Source organism: Rhineura floridana, chromosome 18, assembly GCF_030035675.1.
Source record: "Rhineura floridana isolate rRhiFlo1 chromosome 18, rRhiFlo1.hap2, whole genome shotgun sequence".
In the NCBI taxonomy this organism is placed as follows: domain Eukaryota; kingdom Metazoa; phylum Chordata; class Lepidosauria; order Squamata; family Rhineuridae; genus Rhineura; species Rhineura floridana.
This window is the reverse complement of record NC_084497.1, coordinates 24,234,930-24,254,747: the sequence shown is the minus strand read 5'-3', so window position 1 is coordinate 24,254,747 and position 19,818 is coordinate 24,234,930. Positions and strand designations below refer to the sequence as shown.

The window sequence follows — 19,818 nt, the reverse complement described above, 5'->3', positions numbered from 1 at the left end:
ACACTTTCCCCCCAACATAGGCATTTTTTGTAAACACCGTTTGGTTGGCAAACTGTGTCGCAAAATTCTAATAAGTGCGAATTTCGAAGGAGGGCTCTGCTTCGGTTCTGAGATTGTTTTCAGAAAGTGCAAATTTGATAGATTTGGTTTCCAGTGTGAACTGAATTGAAATTCTCACCCATCCCACCAAGATCAGTTTGCTGCCTTGGGAGATCTGAAAGGAGAACTGCAATTTCCTCAACAGATTTAAAATTTACCATTACGGGGAGCGTGCTGATGCCTCTCTCTTGTTTTGGCTCCCAGCGTGCCATTGCTCACCATGTGAGTTTGGTATTGGAGGGAATGATTTCTATATAAAAGGACAGTTCAACCATGGGGCAGAGAGTCGATGAGAAATCTTCTCCCCTCTTGGCAATATTTCGAGAAAAGATTGGGGAGAATCCCATTATATGGGGGGGTTGTTTCTAAGGGTTGTTGTTATATGCCTTCAAGTCGATTATGACCTATGGCGACCCTATGAATCAGCAACCCACAATAGCATCTGTTATAAACCACTCTGTTCAGACCTTGTAAGTTCAGGTCTGTGGCTTCCTTTATGGAATCAATCCATCTCTTGTTTGGCCTTCCTCTTTTTCTACTCCCTTCTGTTTTTCCCAGCATTATTGTCTTTTCTAGCGAATCATGTCTTCTCATGATGTGTCCAAAGTATGATAACCTCAGTTCAATCATTTTAGCTTCTAGTGATAGTTCTGGTTTAATTTGTTCTAACACCCAATTATTCGTCTTTTTTGCAGTCCATGGTATGCGCAAAGCTCTCCTCCAACACCACATTTCAAATGAGTTGATTTTTCTCTTGTCCGCTTTTTTCACTGTCCAACTTTCACATCCATACATAGAGATCGGGAATACCATGGTATGAATGATCCTGACTTTGGTGTTCAGTGATACATCTTTGCATTTGAGGACCTTTTCTAGTTCTCTCACAGCTGCCTTCCCCAGCCCTAGCCTTCTAATTTCTTGACGATTGTCTCCATTTTGGTGAATGACTGTGTCCTTCCACCCAAAGGAGCCCAGGATGGGGGGAAAACAACAAAACAATTTAACAGCAATAAAAAAGGAAAGCATCCTAAAATACGCAGTTACAGTTTAAAAACGTTCTTCCATCTAGTGATCTCCAGGTTGCCAAGAACAGTCCCCTTCAGCCGTCAAATGTAAACAGGTATGTTTTCTCTCACATGCATTTTTGTACACGTCACTTTGCCGGAGAACCGCATTGCAAAATTTGGAGAAGTGTGAATTATGAAGGATGGCACATTGCTTTGGAAACTGCAAACTAAGTCAGTTTGTCTTTAAATGCAAACTGAATCCAATTTCTCCCACACCCATTTTAACCCACAGCAACTTTGCAAGGCGGGTCAAGCTGTAAACAAGCCACTGGCCCAAGGTCCTCCAGCAAGCTTCATGGGAACAATGAACCTTAGTCTCCTGGGCCTGCAACTGAAAAACAAAAACACCAATTGAAAAACAAAATAACTCTGGGACAGTTGATGCTTTTCACTGCCAGGGGGCTGGGAGTTAAATCGGCTACTGAGTGCCCCTGAAATGATCACCTTGGCTTTTGTTCTCTCCAGGGAGCAGTTACGTACTAGCAGTCAGAACATCCAACTCTTAAAATAGCAAAAGAATTTCCCCCCCCCTCCTCCAGAAGAGGGTTCCAAGCAGGAAGATGAGCTGGTTCACAACATAAGCCTCTCTGAGCTGACCTTCGGTGGGTGGGAAAGCAGTTTAAGGTCTGTGTGTGTCCTCTTTGGGTTCCATGCCAGCTTCCTGTCTTTGTTTGGGACTACACAATATCATATTTTTTTTGCATCAGGTAACATGCAGAATCGGAACGTGCAAAGTGTCCAGCCTCATTTTCATACTCTGGGTGGCATTCAATGCTAGCCCTACTCAGAGTGGACCCACTGCAGTCAATGAACATGACTAACTTGGCTCCTAAATTGGAGGAGTAAAATTTAGTTGACTGCAACCCTTAGACATTGAACTTGTCAAGGATTATCTGAATGTCTGAAATGAAACAACCAGGTCAGATAAGCCTTGTATACAGACCACATGAAGGCTTCTTCCAAAATGTGTCCATGGATGCCTGCCTTGCCTTTTTTTCTTTTATCATGTAGCATCTTGCTATAACAATCTCAGGCTTTGAGCACAGTTCTCCTCTCCGTACACTTGAGCAGGCAGGCAAGGGGCAGCCACGCCCACCACCCTGTACTTGGTCTCTTGCTGTCTCTTTGCCATCCTCCCCTACACTCGAGCAGTGTAGGGGAGTAAAGAGTGCCTGCAGTAAGCAGTGCTTCCAGGGCACCCGGGAAGCTCTGTTTACTGTGGAGGTGCCTGCGCCACTTGGCAAGGAGCGCCATTCCAGCCACGCATGAGAGAGGCAATCCAGTGGACAAGGAGCCACATTCTGACTATGTCAGAGTGCACCCCCACACAAACGCCCCCTGTACCCAAACAAGACTTTGTTAAAAGGAGCTTCTTTCTTGGAGGATTTGGTAACTGAGGTATTACTGTATTCTGAGAAGTTTGCACTAAAATGCTGTTGAATTTTCACGAGGACTTTCCTCCTCTGTGTGGGCTTGTTTTTATGTCTGCCCCTTAGAAATGCTAATGGTTAAGCAACATATAAATGCCATAAATATATGTATTTTTAAAGAAACACAAACTAATATGAAAATGTGGAGAGCTGATTGGAAGACTGAGAGAAACTAAAACGGACAGATTTGCACATCCTGAGAGAATGAGCTGTCCTGAGCTCTTTTGAAGGAATGGTCTGCAGGTGAGGGCCTCCTGCAGATACCATCTTATCAGGAGGTCTGTTTTGCACAACATAGGAAACGGGACCTTTAGTGTGGTGGCACCTATCCCATGGAATTCCCTCCCCTTGAATATTAGGCAGGCGCCATCTCTGCTATCTTTTTGGCGCCTTTTGAAGACTTTCCTCTTTCAACAAGTCTTTTAAGTTGAGACCTATCCCAGTCTGCGTCTGTGCTGGAATTGCTTGTTATTTTTTAAAAATAATTTTAATCCTTTTTTAAAAGATGTTTTTAAAGCTTTTTAAAATGTTTTTAGCATTTTGTTTTAAAGTATTTTAAGGTCTGTTTTTATGAAGCGTTTTTAGCGCTTCTGTTTGCCGTCCTAGGCTCCTGCTGGGAGGAAGGGTGGGATATGAATAAAATAATAAATAAATGGTGGGATTAAAATGAATAATTTTTTATTTTAATTGTTTAACCATCTTAAGCTTTAAGGAAGGGCATAAATGTGTGCATGATCGCAGAGCACCCTGTTATATGTGTGTGTGTATGTGTGCATGCTTGACCTAAGCCTACCTCAGACGTTACAACTTAATAATAATAATTATTTCTATTATTTTTATTAAGATGTATACACTGCTTCACAGCATAAAGCCATCAAAAAAGTGTACAAGATAAATACGGAATAACCACACCAACACAAGCGATAAAATCAGGTCAGCACACTGCAAAGATACAAATGCCAAAAGTCAGCAAAACAATTTCATCAGACATAAAACTGATGTTTATCACATCAGATAGGGGAAAAAAATCTGATGTGAAGATCTGCAGAGTGCCTGTCTTTATTTATTTGTTGGAGAAGATTTCTGTCCCGCCCTTCCTCCAAAAGGAGGCGTGAGGTGAGGGTGGCTTGCGACAATTATAATAAAATACCATAATTGCAATTTTAACAAGGATTTTTTAATACTGGCGAGTCAAATGAGATACAGCAAACGTCAGCAGTAAAACTCTCTCTGTAGAAACGCACCACAAATAAAATACCTTTAGGATCCAAATGCCTAGAGCAATAAAAATGGCTTCAGCCGTTTCCTCATTCAAAATAGGGATGGGGGAACCTGTTGTTGGACTCCCAACCCCATCAGCCCCAGCCAGTGGGGCCAACAGTCAGCGTCGATGGGAGTGTGAGTCCAGCAACATCTGGAGAACCACAGGTTGTCCATCCCTGTGTTAGGACCAGAAAAACAAGAGAGTGAGTGTAAACATATCACCTAAGGCCACAATCCTAAATCATGTCTACTCAAAACATGCCCCACTGATGCCAGCTGCACCTTCTGGACCAACTTCAAGGGCAGCCCCTCATAGAGCACATTATAGTAATCTAGCCTGGAGGTTACCAGTGCATGGACAACAGTGGTCAGGGTATCCCAGTCCAGAAACAGCTGCAGCTGTTTGACCAGCCAAAGCTGGTGAAAGGCACTCCTAGCCACTGAGGTCCCCTGGCTTCTGGTGACAAAGATGGATCCAGGAGCACCCCTAGACCACAGATCTGCTCTTTCAGAGGGAGTACGACCCCATCCAAAGCAGGCAACTGACCAATTATCTGAACTTGGGAACCACCAACCCGTAGCGTCTCTGTCTTGCTAGGATTCAGACTCAGTTTATTGGCCCTCAATCCAACCCACCACCGAGTCCAGGCACTCGGCCAGGGTTTCCATGTCCTCTCACAATTCAGACGTTACAGAGAAGTAGAGCTAGGTATTGTCAGCATACTGCTCACACCTTGCCCCAAATCTCCTGATGACCACTCTCAAGGGTTTCATATAGATGTTAAACAGCATGGGGGACAAGGTGGTACCCTGCGGCACCCCCACAGCACAACTGCCAGGGGGCCGAAAGACAATCACCCAAATGAAAATGATCCTGGAGGTAGGGTTGGGACCACTGTAAAACAGTGCCTCCAATTCCCATCTCACTAAGTCGGCCCAGAAGGATATCATGGTCAATAGTATCAAAAGCCATTGAGAGATCAAGTAAGAATAACAGGGTCGCACTCCCCCTGTCCTTCTCCTGATAAAGGCCATTCATCAAGGCGACCAAGGGTGATTCAGTCCCATAATCAGGCCTGAACCCAGATTGGGATGGGTCAAGATATTCTGTTTCATCCAAGAGTACTTGTAATTGTTGTGCCACAACCCTCTCGGTCACCTTCCCTAAAAAGGGGGTATTTGCGACCAGGTAGTAGTTGTCACAAACCAATGGGTCCAGGGTGGGCTTTTTCAGGAGCGGTCGGATCATTGCCTCTTTCAGGGCAGCTGGAACCACTGCCTCCCACAATGATGTGTTGACCACACCTTGGATCCACTCGGTCAAACCCCCTCGGCAAGCTTTAATAAGCCAAGAAGGGCAAGGGTCTAGAGGACATGTTGCTAGCCGCATCATCGCAAGTGCCTTGTCCCTGTCATCAGGCCGCATCAACTGAAACCAATCCCAAGAAGTTGCAGCAGACATTGCACTGGACACCTCACTGGGGACTACAGTAGCTGTGGATGGCCATCAAGATTGCTACAGAGGCAAGCAACTTTACCCTCAAAGTGCCTTGCAAACAATTCACAATGGACTTCTGAAAGGTCTAAAACTCAATTTCTTGGAGCTGACGTCAACAGACCCCTGACAATACGGAAAAGCTCCACTGGACGGCTACTTGAGGGTGCGATGGAGGCAGAGAAGTGGGCCTTCTTCACTGCATTCACTGCCACACAGTAGGCACGATTATGATGTTTTACTCATGCCCGATCAGCCTCACAGCATGTCTTTCGCCACATACGCTGTAGCTGTCATCCTGCCTGTTTCACTGCCCTTAGTTCACTGGGGTACAAAGGTGCAAACCAGGCTCCACAGAGAGGGCGCTCAGGGGCCACCATGTTAAGAGCCCCACATGCCTCACTGTTCCACAGAGTGACAAGGGCTTCAACAGTGTTACATGCTGTATCTACTAGGAACTCCCCCAGGGCATTCAGGAATCCAGTGGATTCCATTAGTCTCTGGGGGCAGATCATCTTAATCTGTCCACCACACTTGCAAGGGAGGATCGGAGCCATAAGTTCAAATCAAATCAAATCCACTTTATTACGGTCATAGACCCAAATACGGAAAAGGAAATGATACATATGTTAAAACAAATATACATGGGAGATCAAAGGTTAAAATATAGAACAATTACCAAATGCATTACAATAAGATAGGAAATACCTCTAATCATCCGAAAGAACAGTAGAAGGACAACCTCTACGAATTTGTTGGGCGATAAAAATGAATTTAGCTACCGGTAAGGTTATATCTTTACTAGAACCATATAGTAGGAAAGCAAGTAAATATTTATCTGATTTATGGGGAAATTTATTAATTATTGGGGTAATAAGCTTAGTATGTTCCTCCTTATATAATACGCAATCGAAAATAACATGATAAAGAGTTTCAGTCGCATCAGCTTTGCAGGGACAGATTCGATTGTTAAAAGGGATACCTAGAAATCTCCCATCAAGCAGGGCCAAGGCTAGACAATTAAATCAGTTTGCTGCCTTGGGAGATCTGAAAGGAGAACTGCCATAAGTTCAAACTTCACTAGGAAGTAGTCTGACCATGACAGTGGGGTGACATCCACCCCCTCTATCTCCAGACCACCCCTTCCTCTCCCTAGAGCAAAAACCAAGTGGAGGATATGCCCTGCCCTATGCATCGGGCCTGTGACAATGCCCCATGGTTGTCATGGAGGCCATGAAGTCCTGAGTTGAAACACTAGAAGCACTCTCAGCATGGGCATTGAAATCACCCAGGACTATCGTTCTGGGCTCCTTCAACAACACAGCCGAGACGGGCTCCGCCAGCTCGGTCAGAGAAGCTGCCAGGCAGCAGGGTGGATGTTACACCAGCAGCAACCCTAGTTTACTCTCTCCTTGGCTCAACACCAAGTGCAGGCCCTCACAGCCAGCTCCAAGACAGAGTGGCTTCCTGGTGACAGAGATGGAAGTTGTGTAGACCACAGCAACTCCTCTCCCCGATCCCTGCAGCCTGTGCTGGTGTTGCACCGAGTATCCAGGTGGGCAAAGTTGGGTCAGATCAACTCCTCCAAGCTCACCCACCTAGGTCTCGGTAATGCACACCAAAACAGCACCTCCATCCACAATCAAATCATGGATGAGAGTGGTCATTGTGTACCGAACTGGCGTTAAACAACAACACACACAGGCCAAGTGAGTACAGCAGATGAGCAACGAGGAACCTGTCCATGAGAGGAGTGGGAGCAAGGAACAAGGGGAAGATAGCCTTGCCTTCGTCTTCTGTGGTAGCTCACCACCTCTACTTCCCTCTACCTGTGATCACTGAAATTGTGGTGCCGTCACTCGTGTCCCTCTTTACTAAGACTTCTAAACACCCGATATGGACACAAGAAGAGCCCATCAACAAAACCTACGTGAACCAGTTATTCCCAGTAGGCCTCTGAGAGAATTGGGAACAGTCAGACCCACTCAATAACTTTCACACAGGGCACATCTGCTCCCCCCCGCCTTACACCCAGGGAGGGCCAGCCTTCTGCCAGTTGCAGACACTCACTTTGAAGGCATCTGGTGACTTTCTCCTATTGTTCAATTCACCGCACAGGCTCTCACTCTGCACAGGAACTACACGCCCTCCCCACTTTAGCATTCAAACCTTTCCAAATTTGCCACTTGCCACAGCCAACCCATAAGGAAGGAGATAAACAAATGCTGTACTAATTCTCTGCCAGGTCTCTCCCCCCACCCTTCAAGGCAGCTCTTAACAGGCTTCTAAAAAATAATTAAAAAGAGCAAACTCTCTTTAACTCATTCTGCTGATTAAATTGCTGCCAAGGATGTATGATGCAATTAAAAAAATGCAGGGAGCTGCGCTATCAACCTTGGCGTTTTAAAACCCAACCACTGAAAGCGGGTGTGAATCTGAGTTGCTGTTTTAACTTCTCATGTGGTTTTGTTAATGCATCTAATGTTTATTCCGCCTGCGCTCTCGGGCATATGAACAGCGAGCACTGCCTTGCACTGCACTGTGAGTCCATCCAACCCAGTGTGGTCTACTCTGACTGGCAGCGGCTCTGGAAGATCCCAGCTCAGGGTAAGGATGGAAAGATCTAGCCGTTTCGGTTCCCTCAGTTTCTTATTTTTCCAATGTTAAATTTAGTTCTCCACATTTCTACAGCGATCTGCAACTTTTAAAAAAAAAAAAAATCCTCATGAAAATTCTCCACCGTTTGAGTGCGAATTTCTCCAAAGAAACACATTTTTGTAGGCAGCTTTTGTCAAAGGGACACATTTGCCACCCTGGACTCCTGCTGGGAGGAAGGGTGGGATATAAATCGAACAATAAATAAATAAATAAATAAAATTTTGCAAGCCATTTCTCATCACATCGTGCCTCTTTGCATGTTATTTTCACTCATATACATTCATTTTTATGCACACTTCCCCTAATACATGCATTTTTATAAATATTGTTTAGTTGGCAAACTGTATCCCAAAATTCTAATAAATACGAATTTCGAAGGATGGCTGTGTTTCGGTTCTGATATTGTTTCGGAGCCAGTGTGGCGTAGTGGTTAAGGTGTTGGACTACGGCCTGGGAGACCAGGGTTCGAATCCCCACATAGCCATGAAGCTCATTGTGTGACCTTGGGCCAGTCACTGCCTCTCAGCCTCATGAAAACCCTCTTCATAGGGTCGCCATAAGTCGGAATCGACTTGAGGGCAGTACATCTACTTTGGAAAGTGCAAATTTGATAAATTCTGCTTGAAATGCGAACTGAACTAAAATTCTCAGCCATAGTAGCCATTGCCCTTAGTAGCCATTAATAGCCTTCTCCTCCATGAATTTGTCTAATCCTCTTTCAAAGGCATGCAGGTTGGTGGCCATCGCTGCCTCCCATGGAACTGAATTCCAGAGTTTAACTAGCTGGGTGTGTGTTTGACCAGAAGAGTCTACAGTGTACTGGATGTGAATCAGGAGGGAAGCTGTTTGGGCCCTCCTGAAAAAAGCAGCCCTGGACCCCGAGGTATATGGCGGAAACTGTCCAGTTGCAAATACCCCCTTCCTGGGGTGAGTGCTTGGGAGGGTGTTGGCAGCTCAACTTCAGGTGCCCTTGGAGGAAACAGATTATCTGGACCCATTTCAGTCCGGGTCCAGGCCTGGTTTGAGGACCGAATCGGCCTTGGTTGTCCTGATGGTTGGGAGAGAGATGGAGGCAGAGTGAGATCTTACTCAGTCTCCCAGTGGCTCTTAATACCATCAGCCATGGTACTGTCTTGGACCAATGAGTTAGGAGTAGGAGGCATTGTTTTACACTGTGGGGCTCCATTCACACCATCCATTTATTCCACTGTGATTCCACTTTAAACAGTCATGGCTGTCCCCAAAGAATCCCGGGAACTGTCATTTGTGAAGTGTGCTGAGAGTCGTTAGGAGAAGCCTGTTCTCCTCGCAGAGCTAGTTTCTGGAGTGGTTCAACAACCCAGTCCCTCTTCCCAGAGACCTCTGGGGATTTAAATATGAACGGAACTGTATTTCTACCTCCCCCTCCATACCCAGAGAGCTGTATTTGGCCCCCACCCCTCCCCAGAATCTGGATCAAACACTGATAAGACCTCTTCCTTGAATGGGGACTAAAATGATTTCATTACAGCTTTTTGTTATGCTTAAGATCTCTTTATATGCAAGTCGTTCCTAGAAAAGGGAAACAGTCCTCCTTTTGCAAATATGTGTGTGTGGTTTTTTTGGTTCCTTTTTGACTAAGCTTTAAAGACTCGCTCCTTCCTTTGTGGTCACTGTGGCTTCCCTCCCTCCTCCTGTAGGGCCAAAGAACCACAGAGGGAATTGTTAAAACAAACAGAGGGAGTGGTGTTTTGTTTTTTTGGTTTCAGAGCAAGCAAACAGCACAACTCCCCTCTCCCTCGCTGGATTGATTAGTTTTCCAGTTGGTGGTGTTCCCCCCGGAACCAAAATAAAATGATCCGAAGGAAAGGAAAGGAAAGGCAAAACTGCTTTTGTTTTCTTGATGGAAAGAGTGAGAGAGTAAAGGACAGCCCATTTCCTCCCCTTGAGAGACGTCATTCTCAGGCTATGCGTTGGAGGCACATTAATGTGCAACGAGAGGGTTGCAAGTGTCTAGCGAGAAGCTAGTTTGTCAACTGATTAAAGGTGGCCATGAGCCCAAAGTATTGTTGCGCGCACCCTGATTTTCAAGTGGTGAGAGATTCCGGGGGTTTCATTGCTTACACCAGGGTTTGGTTTCCTTAGAATGAAGGTCAGCGAAGACTGTGGTGTCTTGAGGATATATGGTTTTATCAGAGCTTGGAAACGTTACTTTTTTGAAGTACAACTCCCATCAGCCCAATCCAGTGGCCATGTTGGCTAATGGGAGCTGTAGTTTAAAAAGGTAACTTTTCCAAGCTCTGGGTTTTATTTGTAAATATACGCAACCTGAACATGCCACACATAAACTCTCGACCAATTCTTTAGCCATTTAAAAAAGACTTAGCAAGACCAAAGAAACCTGGGAACTGTCATTTGTTGAGGGTGCTGGGAATGATGGCTGTGTGAGGGGTAAACTACAGTTCTTTGGGGGAAGACATGTGCTTAAATGTATGGTGTGTACATAACCTCAGAGATCAGGGAATTTGGCTTGTGAGAGGGCCTTCTTGGTGATCGCCCCAAGAATGTGGAACTCCTTCCCCACAGAGGCGCATCCGGTATGATCTCTTTACAGCTTCCCTCAGTTGCTGACAATACATCTCTTTCCCCTGGCCTTTGAAAACTGGAGAATTACTTTTGTCGACCTCCCTGTAATGTGTTGTATGAGTGATTGATTTTATGGTTATTGGCGGGGTGGTTTTTGACAGTTTTAAGTGTGCGTTTATGTGCTTCAGCCTGCTCTGGGACATTCTGGTGAAGGGCGGATTAAAAAAAGAAAGAAAGTAAATGAAAAAGTCAGGAATGGGTTCTATTCTGTATTGTGGTGCTGTTCCCTCATGGGAGTGCTGGAAGGCCAAATCTTATGGCCAGGAGTGCATTCACAGAGCTTCAGAGACAGTGCCAACTGTGGCGAATGGCGGAAAGGAGAGCTGGGTACTGTTGTACATGGTTTGGCTACATCCAGGTTGGACTACTGCAACAGAGCCTCTGTGTGGGACTGCCCTTAAAGACTGTTTGGAAGCTCCAGCTGGCTCAGAATGCAACTGCCAGACTTTTGATGTTGGGGTGTGTGGGGTGTTCTTATTTGGGGCCAATCAGCTCCTTGCTGCTTAATCTGCTTTGGGGTATTTCAGAGCCCGATTCAAAGAGCTGGTTGCAATCTTTTTAAAGCCACTTTTGGCCCAGATGGCTAAACAACCACTGGGGCGATTCTGTTCAGGATCTGATCACTGTTGGAACTGCATCCGGTTTCGCCTCGGTGGTGGCACCCGGGCTCTGTAAGGACCTTGTGTTAATTGACAAAGCCCTAAACAATTTGGGTACGAAGTACTTTAAGGGCTGTCTGATCTCTTTGCTCCGCCTTGGTCACTGAGATCTTCTTATAGGGCATACCTAGGGATGGAAGGATCTGTCAAGTTTAGTTCTCTCCGTTTTTCATTTTTCCAATTTTAATTTAGGTTCTCCACATTTCTGCAACAATTTGTGATTTTTTGTAAAAATATATATATACTCAGGAAAATTCATCAATATTTTAGTGCGGATTTCTCCTAATAAACACATTTTTAATGCAGCTTTGACTAAAGTACAAATTTTTGCAAGCATTTCTCTTACTACAATGCATTTTGTATGTTATTTTCACTAATGTTTTCATTTTTTATGCACCCTTTGCCCTAATATATGCATTTTGACATTGGTTGGTTGGAGAACTGCATCCCAAAATCCGGATAAGTGCGAATTTCGGAGGATGGCTGTGCTTCGCTTTTCTTGTTGTTTCGGAAAGTGCGAATGTGATCAATTTGGCTTTAAATGCAATTTGCTCCTGCATTCCTAGGCACGGCTTGTGGTTCCCCATGTTCCTGAGGTTTGGTCAACCTTTACTAGTAGGGGGCGAGCCTTTAGAGTGGGGCAGGCTCTGTCCTGTGGAACTCCCTGCCAGTAGAGGCTCAATAGGAGTCATGTTTGCCTTCTTTTAGACACCTCCTGAAAACTGTGTTACTCAGACAGGCCTTGGCAACATGTGTTTCTGTTTACGAAATGGCTTTTACTGGGGTTTTTACTGATCCGATTGTAATTCCGTATGCTGTATACTGCCACCTTGTTGTATTTTTATGAAAGTGAAGTCTAGAAATATTTAAATGGATGAATAAAATAATGCTGTCCCTTGGGAAGCCTGTTTTAACCCTTTTCCTGTCAGCCTTCCATGAAAATAGTCAATGCAATCTCCTTTTAAGACATTATTTTCCTTCGAGCCTGTCCTATCATTATGGTGGTTTTGCTTTCATTATGCTGTTGTTTTAGTGTTTTTTTGGTTGGGTGGCTTTGTATTTATTCATTTTTAGATGTGCTTTTTGGGGGGGAGGGCTAACTCATTGGGGCTGACAATGGGCATCTTCAAAAGCTTGTGCTCTGTCCTAATCACTGCATGTATAATTTCATTATCCAACTCCTGATGCCTCCGTTCTTTTCTTATCCAGGGTGGTGAAAGAGGAGATCTCAGATGACAATGCAAAGCTGCCGTGCTTCAATGGACGTGTCGTGTCTTGGGTACGTTGAGTCGTTTTGGTTCTGTGGGCTGAATGTTGTGGGGCACTGGAGGAGGCACTGTCAGATCTACTATAGGTCAAATCTCATGTGCATTTGACATGGGCAGGGAGGGGAGAACTAGTAGGTGCAACTTCTCACATCTCTACTGCACTAGGTAGAAACAAAGTATTCATGCCAAAATTCTTCCTTCTTTGCAAGCTTCAGAATCTTGTTGGGTAGTGTCAGAGAGGGATGGATGAATCTGTCCATTTCAGTTTTTCATTTTTTTCCAGACTTAAATTCAGTTCTCCACATTTCTGCAGCAATATGCAATTTTTAAAAAAATCCTCATGAAATTTTGTGGGCATTTTTAGTGCAAATTTCTCCTAATATACACATTTTTAATATGCTGTTTTGATTAATATGTAAGGATGTGTTGTATTAGGAAAAGTTGCTTGCAAAAATGAGTATGTTATTTTCAGAAGGAGATGCATTTTTATGTGCAGTTTTCCCTAACACACCTTTTTGTAAACATAGAATAGTAGAGTTGGAAGGGGCCTCTAAGGCCATCGAGTCCAACTCCTGCTTAATGCAGGAATCCAACTTAAAGTATTCCTGATGGGTGGCTGTCGCTGCCTCTTGAATGCCTCCAGTATCGGAGAGCCCACCACCTCCCTAGGTCATTGGTTCCTTTGTTGTATCGCTCTAACAGTTAGGAAGGTTTTCCTGATGTTCAGTCAAAATCTGCCTTCCTGTAGCTTGAGCCCATTCTTCCGTGTCCTGCCCTCTGGGACGATCGAGAAGAGATCCTGGCCCTGCTCTGTGTGGCAACCTTTTAAGTCCTTGAAGAGTGCGATCATATCTCCTAATAGTCTTCCATTCTCCAGGCTAAACATGCCCAGTTTTCATAAAACACTGGGGGTTGCATCCAGCTCAGTCTCACTCAGAGTAAACCAACTGAAATCAATGGACCTAAGTTAATCATTCCCATTAACTTCAATGAGTCTACTCTGAACAGGACCAGCACTGGATACAACCCACATTTTTACCCCACTCTCCATTCAAGGAGCTTTGATTGGCAACAGTGTCCTCTTCCCACTTTATCCTCACAACAACCCTGCGCCGTCGATGGGGTGAGAGAGACTAACTGGCCCAAGGTCAAGCTTACTGAGCAAGGATTTGAGCCCTGGTCTCCCAGGTTTTAGTCTTGACACCCTAACCTCTGAACCACTCTGGCTCTGGCCTAGTTAACGATCTTTGATAGAACCTGTTCCACATTGACAAAGCAAGAGTAGCGATGGGTATATTTGCAGGAGGGGTTCGCAGATCGGCGCTTTGCCTCTGTCTGGCTCACAAGCTTCAGGCGCACAAGTACCAATTTACATACACATGTTGCATCTGGACACCCACTCAGTGAGCTTCATGGCTGAGCGGGGATTTGAACCCTGGTCTCCCAGGTCCCAGTCCGACACTCTCACCACTACACCACACTGGCAAGTTATGATTGCAACATCACAGTTTTACCTTGACCTGTTCACTCTCCCTGTTACCTTGGAGCTAGCTCACCCATGGCCGTGTTCTCTGCCCAGTGATGGCCGCAGCATAACCATCACAGATCAAGTATCCCACATAGAACTTCCATCCTGCCTCATATTCATTCGTTTTTCTGCAGAGTCTGACGGTTCAAGCTGTTTGTTGAGAACTCATTTGTGAGAGTTGCTTTTTAACCGTTAGGTGCTTTGCTCCGTAGCCCTTGCTCTGCTTACAGATCTGGAATTTATTTTTATTTTTGTTGTTTACCACTGTGTAAAGACTTTCATGCTTGCTGACACATTCTGCAGGTCTGTTGCTCCACAGGGGCCCACAGAGTGTTTGCCATTCATTTTGCGTCAGGAGGTTTACAAGCGGTTTGCTGCGATTCGACACAGTTTTATGGCTCTTGAGGGTAACTCACTGAGTTATTGTGCTTTTAAGCCAAATGCGGGTGGATTTACGAGTGTTTTTAAGCTTTGTGTGCGTGTGTGTGTGAGAAATTTTGCTAGGATTCTTTTACCAAACATTTTTTTCAGACTAGTGCTCGTTAAGCATTTAGCTGATTAAATGAAACACAATTACGTTTCTTAAATGCCAGCATCCAGTTTTTAGGTAGCCATATTGTGACATTTTTCCAGCCCTTGGAAAAAAAACAGACAGTATCAGTCCACAGAGAACCCTGGGAACTATAGTTTGTCAAGGAGCTGGGATGGCAAACCTTTGGCACTCCAGATGTTGCTGAACTACAATTCCCATCAACCCCAGCAAGCATGGCCCATGGGCAGGGATGATGGGAGTTGTGGTTCAGCAACATCTGGGATGCCAAAGGTTCGCCCACCCCTGTTGGAAGACCCCTTACTGAGCTATAGTTTCTAGCATCCTTAACAAGCGACAGTTCCCAGGATTCTTTGTGGGAAGCCATGGTTGTTTAAAGTGGAATAAATGTATGGTGTAGATGTGGCCTTAGTTAAGAAGAGGGAAAGGGCTGTGGCTCAGTGGTAGACCATCTGCTTTGTATTTAGAAGGCCCTAGGTCCAATCCCAGGCATATTCAGGTAGGGGTGGTGAGAGACTTCCTGCCTGAAACCCTGGAGAGCAGCTGCCAGTCAGTGTAGACAGTACTGAGCTAGATGGACCACCTGTCTGACTCAGCATAAGGCAGCTTTCTGTGTTCTAAATGGCAGCACTGGGAGATGTTCACCGCCGGCTGCAACACATGGTAAGGGATGATGCTCCTATCAACTCCTGGCAGGCGCCTGGTTCACCAAAATACGAAAGATGGAAGGAATAAACCGAGGGGAGAGAGTTCAAATTACAAAAGGGCTTGGCTAACGCCACCCATGGCTCCTTAGGCAAGGCCAAAACTCCGAAGACAACCCGATATTTGGTTCTTGAGACTTCTCTCAGTGAGTCATAGAATCATAGAATAGTAGAGTTGGAAGGGGCCTATAAGGCCATCAAGTCCAACCACCTGCTCAATGCAGGAATCCAAATCAAAGCATTCCCAACAGATGGCTGTCCAGCTGCCTCTTGAATGCCTCCAGTGTCAGAGAGCCCACTACCTTTCTAGGTAATTGGCTTCATTGTCGTATGGCTCTAACAGTTAGGACATTTTTCCAGGTGTCCAGTCGAAATCTGGCTTCCTGCAGCTTGAGCCCATTATTCCATGTTCTGCACTCTGGGACTATCGAGAAGAGATCCCGGCCCTCCTCTATGTGACAACCTTTCATGTACTTGAAGAGTGATATCATATCTCCCCTCAGTCTTCTCTTCTCCAGGCTAAACATGGCCAGTTCTTTCAGTCTCTCCTCATAGGGCTTTGTTTCCAGTTCCCTGATTGTCTTTGTTGCCCTCCTCTGAACCCATTCCAGTTTGTCTGCATCCTTCTTGAAGTGCGGAGACCAGAACTGGATGCAGTATTCAAGATGAGGCCTAACCAGTGCTGAATAGGACATACTAACCCTTCAAGCACAGGAAGAATTCTGGTTTCACCTGTGGAATAATCTTGTTTATTGAAAAAACACCATAGTTGATTAATTTATTTAACGAAATGTATATACTGCTTGAATGCAAGGACCTCTATGCAGTTTACAATTAAAAAAAAAAATTGATAAAACAGTTGAAAACAAGTAATTAACACATATTTAAAACAATTAACTACTAATTAAAAAAATTAAAACAGGTCAACGTCTAAATTTTTTTAGGGAGGTTCCAGAAGGAAATGTGCCTGCCTGATGTCAATAGGCAGGGAGTTCCAAAGAGTAGGTGCTGCCACACTAAAAGAACAATTTCTTTCAAGTGCGGAACAAGTATTATGTGGCACCTCTAACAGGGCCAGTTCCGCAGACGGAAGTGCTTGTTGGATTTGTTGGATTTTTATATCACTATTATAACTGTATCCAAGGCTGTCTATTTGCCAGTACAAAGCCCTGGGGCTAGCAGATGGCAGAAGTTTATAAGCTGCACGAAAAAGGAATCCAGCACAACAGTTGCGCAAGTGGAGGCTTGTTGTGCAACAGCTGATTCTTGTGCAATCCGTTGTGCAGCCATCTTTGCATTTTCCCTTGCTCGCCAATTTTCCACCAGCACAACAGATGACTTTAACTTAGTGCAGCATTGGATGCAACCCAGAATCTTTGCATAGGGCTGCTGTCACCAACAAAATATCTCAGATTGTTTCTGCCTGCTAAGACTGCTGCAGATAGAACATTGCCTGGTCACCCACCTGTGGCTAGGAGCTGCAAGTGGGTTCATGGCCTCTCTCCTTCTCACTTACGAATCCCCCCCCCATTATCATTTTTGGCTCTAACGACTTATTTATTTTTATTTAAAGCATTTTTATACACTTGCTGTTCAGGTGGGGAAAAAAACCTCCCAGAGCGGTTTTCAGATAGAATTAAAAGAAAGGAGATAGTCTTTGCCACTCAGGCTTACAATCCAAAAGACACAGCACAAAAGAAAAAAAGGGAGGAGGAGGGAGGAGGAGGGGAGGAAGCAAAGTCGGGCACTGGCTCTGATTGGCATGCTGTCTGCAATGGTGTGCACGCGTGTGTGTGCTCTTACCATGTGGCTGGCTCCAAAAGCCTGCTTCTAACCGTATCTGCACAGTGTGCTTTAGAGCTAACCATGGTTTCTGGAGGAGTAGATGTTAACCATGGTTAGCTGCAAAAATAACATGAAATGAAAATGCACATCCTGGAACGGGAGACAAGCCTGCAGAACACTCCAAGACTCCCAAACCAGAGTTAGGGGCAGTGTTATGGTCTCACCAGCCTTTGTCTGTGGTGCTCATCTATAATCCCGATGGCAAGCTTTACCATTCATCCTACATTGTTTTTCCAGCGGGTTCCCAAGGAGAGCATCCTCCTTCACCTCAGAAATCAGTCATGCAGGATGGGGACATGTCAGCCAGTCTACACCCTTCTATTAGCGAGGCTGAGCACGTGCATGCCCTTCACGATTTCCATCGCCTCTCAATCAATCCTGAAAAGGCAAGCCTGTTTTTCTTCGGAGACTCCAAGCCCAGCCACCCTGCTGAGGCCAACCCTCTTTTTCTGAAAAAGAATAAGCCTGCCCGCTGCCTGCTGATCGTGAAATTCGACGAGCCACTGGCTGATGACAGGTTGCGCACAGTGGGTTGGCCATTGTGGGCAATTCTGTCTTATTTCAAAAGGAGGCATTGCAATAAGGGAGCAGCTTTTATCTGATTGGCTTCTTCGCGCTTGGTAAAGGCTCCCGATTGACTTGTGGTGATGTCATCCTCCCCTCTTCTCCAACTATGGTGTTCTGGTGCCCATTATCAGGAGTGTTAAAAAGAGACACCACAATATATACTTAATCTCCCTTTTTGTGTGCATGGTTGCTTTCCAGGTGCACTTACCCTATGCAGTTTAAAAAAAAAATCCATTCAACTTTGTCCTGGACTGTGGAGGGGCCAGCTAAATTCGTTTGGGTAATCCGTCCCTTGAACGTCAATGGCTGGACAGGGCGAAATTGAACCCCCCATACATTTAAAGCGCATGACTTCCCCCAAAGAATCCTGGGAACTGTAGTTTGTTAAAGGCGTTGGGAACTGTAGCTCTGCGAGGGGTAGGCTGAAGTTCGTGGGCCTCTTTGGGAGAAGCCGTGTGCTTTCAGTCGGCTTCCAGTGTGTGATGTATGCAAGGGATGGAATGATCTATCAGCTTTGGTTGTACATTTCTCATCTTTCCAGCCGTAAATTCAGTACTCCACATTCCTGCAGCAATTTGTGATTCTTTTTAAATCCTCCTGAAAATTCTCTAGCATTTTAGTGCAAATTTCTCCCAATAAATGCATTTTTGTGTGTAGTTTTGACTTGTGTGCAAGCCGTTTCTCATCATGTGATGCCTTTTTGCATGCCGTTTGCACTCATATATTCATTTTATGCACATTTCCCCCTAACATCTGCATGTTTGTAAACCTTGCATGTTGACAAACTGCATTGCAAAATTCAAATAAGCACACATTTCAAAGGATGGCTGTCTTTCGGTTCTAATATAGTTGTGGAAAGTGCGAAGTTGATAAGATTGGCTTGAAATGCGAACTGAATCGAGATACTCGCTTATTGAAATACTTGCTCAGCCTCATTCGAGAGGAAGAACATAGGCACCCAACAACACACATTGCATCAAATTCTAGCTCATTATGTTAAGCGCCCAGGCCAAGAGACAAGACAAGCAAACATACAACGAAAAGATTCTGACGTTTTCCAGAGAGTGCTGCTGCCTATTTAATGATGTGTGTACGTAGGAACTAGCTACCCTTACCATTGGTCCATCTAGCTCAATATTATCTACACTGACTGGCAGCAGCTCTCGAGGATTTCAGGCAGGGAGTCTTATCCCAGCCCTACCTGGGGATGCCATTGGGGATTGAACCCGTGACCTTCTGCAGATGCTCTATCATGGAACGCTATGGCCCTTTCCTGTGACATAGCCCCCGTTCTCTGCATACACAGGAAAAGTTTGTATGCATTTTGTGAGCAGGGATCCTGGTGTGACCAGGAGTCCCAATCCACAGGTACAGTTGTGCACATGTCAAATCCTCCCTCCCCCTTGGCTGGAGGCTGGCCCAGTGATTGCCATCCCATAGACACAGTTTTGCAAAGTTTTGCAATTTCCCCTTGTGATGCATTTGTGTATGTTACTTCGTGCAGTTTGGAACAGATTTCTTGGCCGGAGGACTGGACTGCAAAACTCAGAGAAGTGCACCTTCCCGTGGATCACTGCGTGTCCGTTCTTGTACTGTTTCGGAAAGTGCGAATTTGATAGATTTGGCTTGAAATGCGAACTGGATCAAAACACTCGCTCATCTCTCAACAAAAATCCACCACCAAATACAGTTTACAAATATAAAAAGCAGTGGTGTAGTCGTCCAGGGTCTCAGGGGGGTCTTAGGCCCCTTACTTTTTTGGGAGCAGGGTCCCAGCAGGGTCCCTATGTCTCCAGCATCCTATGAGCCAATCAGCATGAAAGGGGGAGTGTGTTAGCCACTGATAAGAGTCTTCTAACCTGCTTCCTTGTTCTTTCCTGCCGGTGGGAGCCAATCAGAGTGAAAGGAGGTGAGTCAGCCACCGAGAAGACTCCTTTCAGTAGCTAACTGTCCTGTTTCGTGTTTATTGGCTCCTAGGGATGCCTCTTTTTGTGGGAGAAGGCCTTAACCAGGATCTCATTATCAACCCAGCAAAAAAAAGGGGGCATGGCTGTGCCTAT

The 19,818-nt window shown here is 45.2% G+C and overlaps 1 protein-coding gene across 4 annotated transcripts in view; it reads left to right on the top strand.

The window, feature by feature from the left end:
- DVL1 (dishevelled segment polarity protein 1) overlaps window positions 1-19,818 on the top strand; it is a 110,205-nt gene that overhangs the window by 37,636 nt on the left and 52,751 nt on the right. For all 4 annotated transcript variants that reach the window (XM_061600548.1, XM_061600550.1, XM_061600549.1 and 1 more), the window contains exon 2: window positions 12,506-12,575. In XM_061600548.1, coding sequence (XP_061456532.1) covers window positions 12,506-12,575 — 70 coding nt within the window. The remainder of the gene's footprint in view (window positions 1-12,505; window positions 12,576-19,818) is intronic.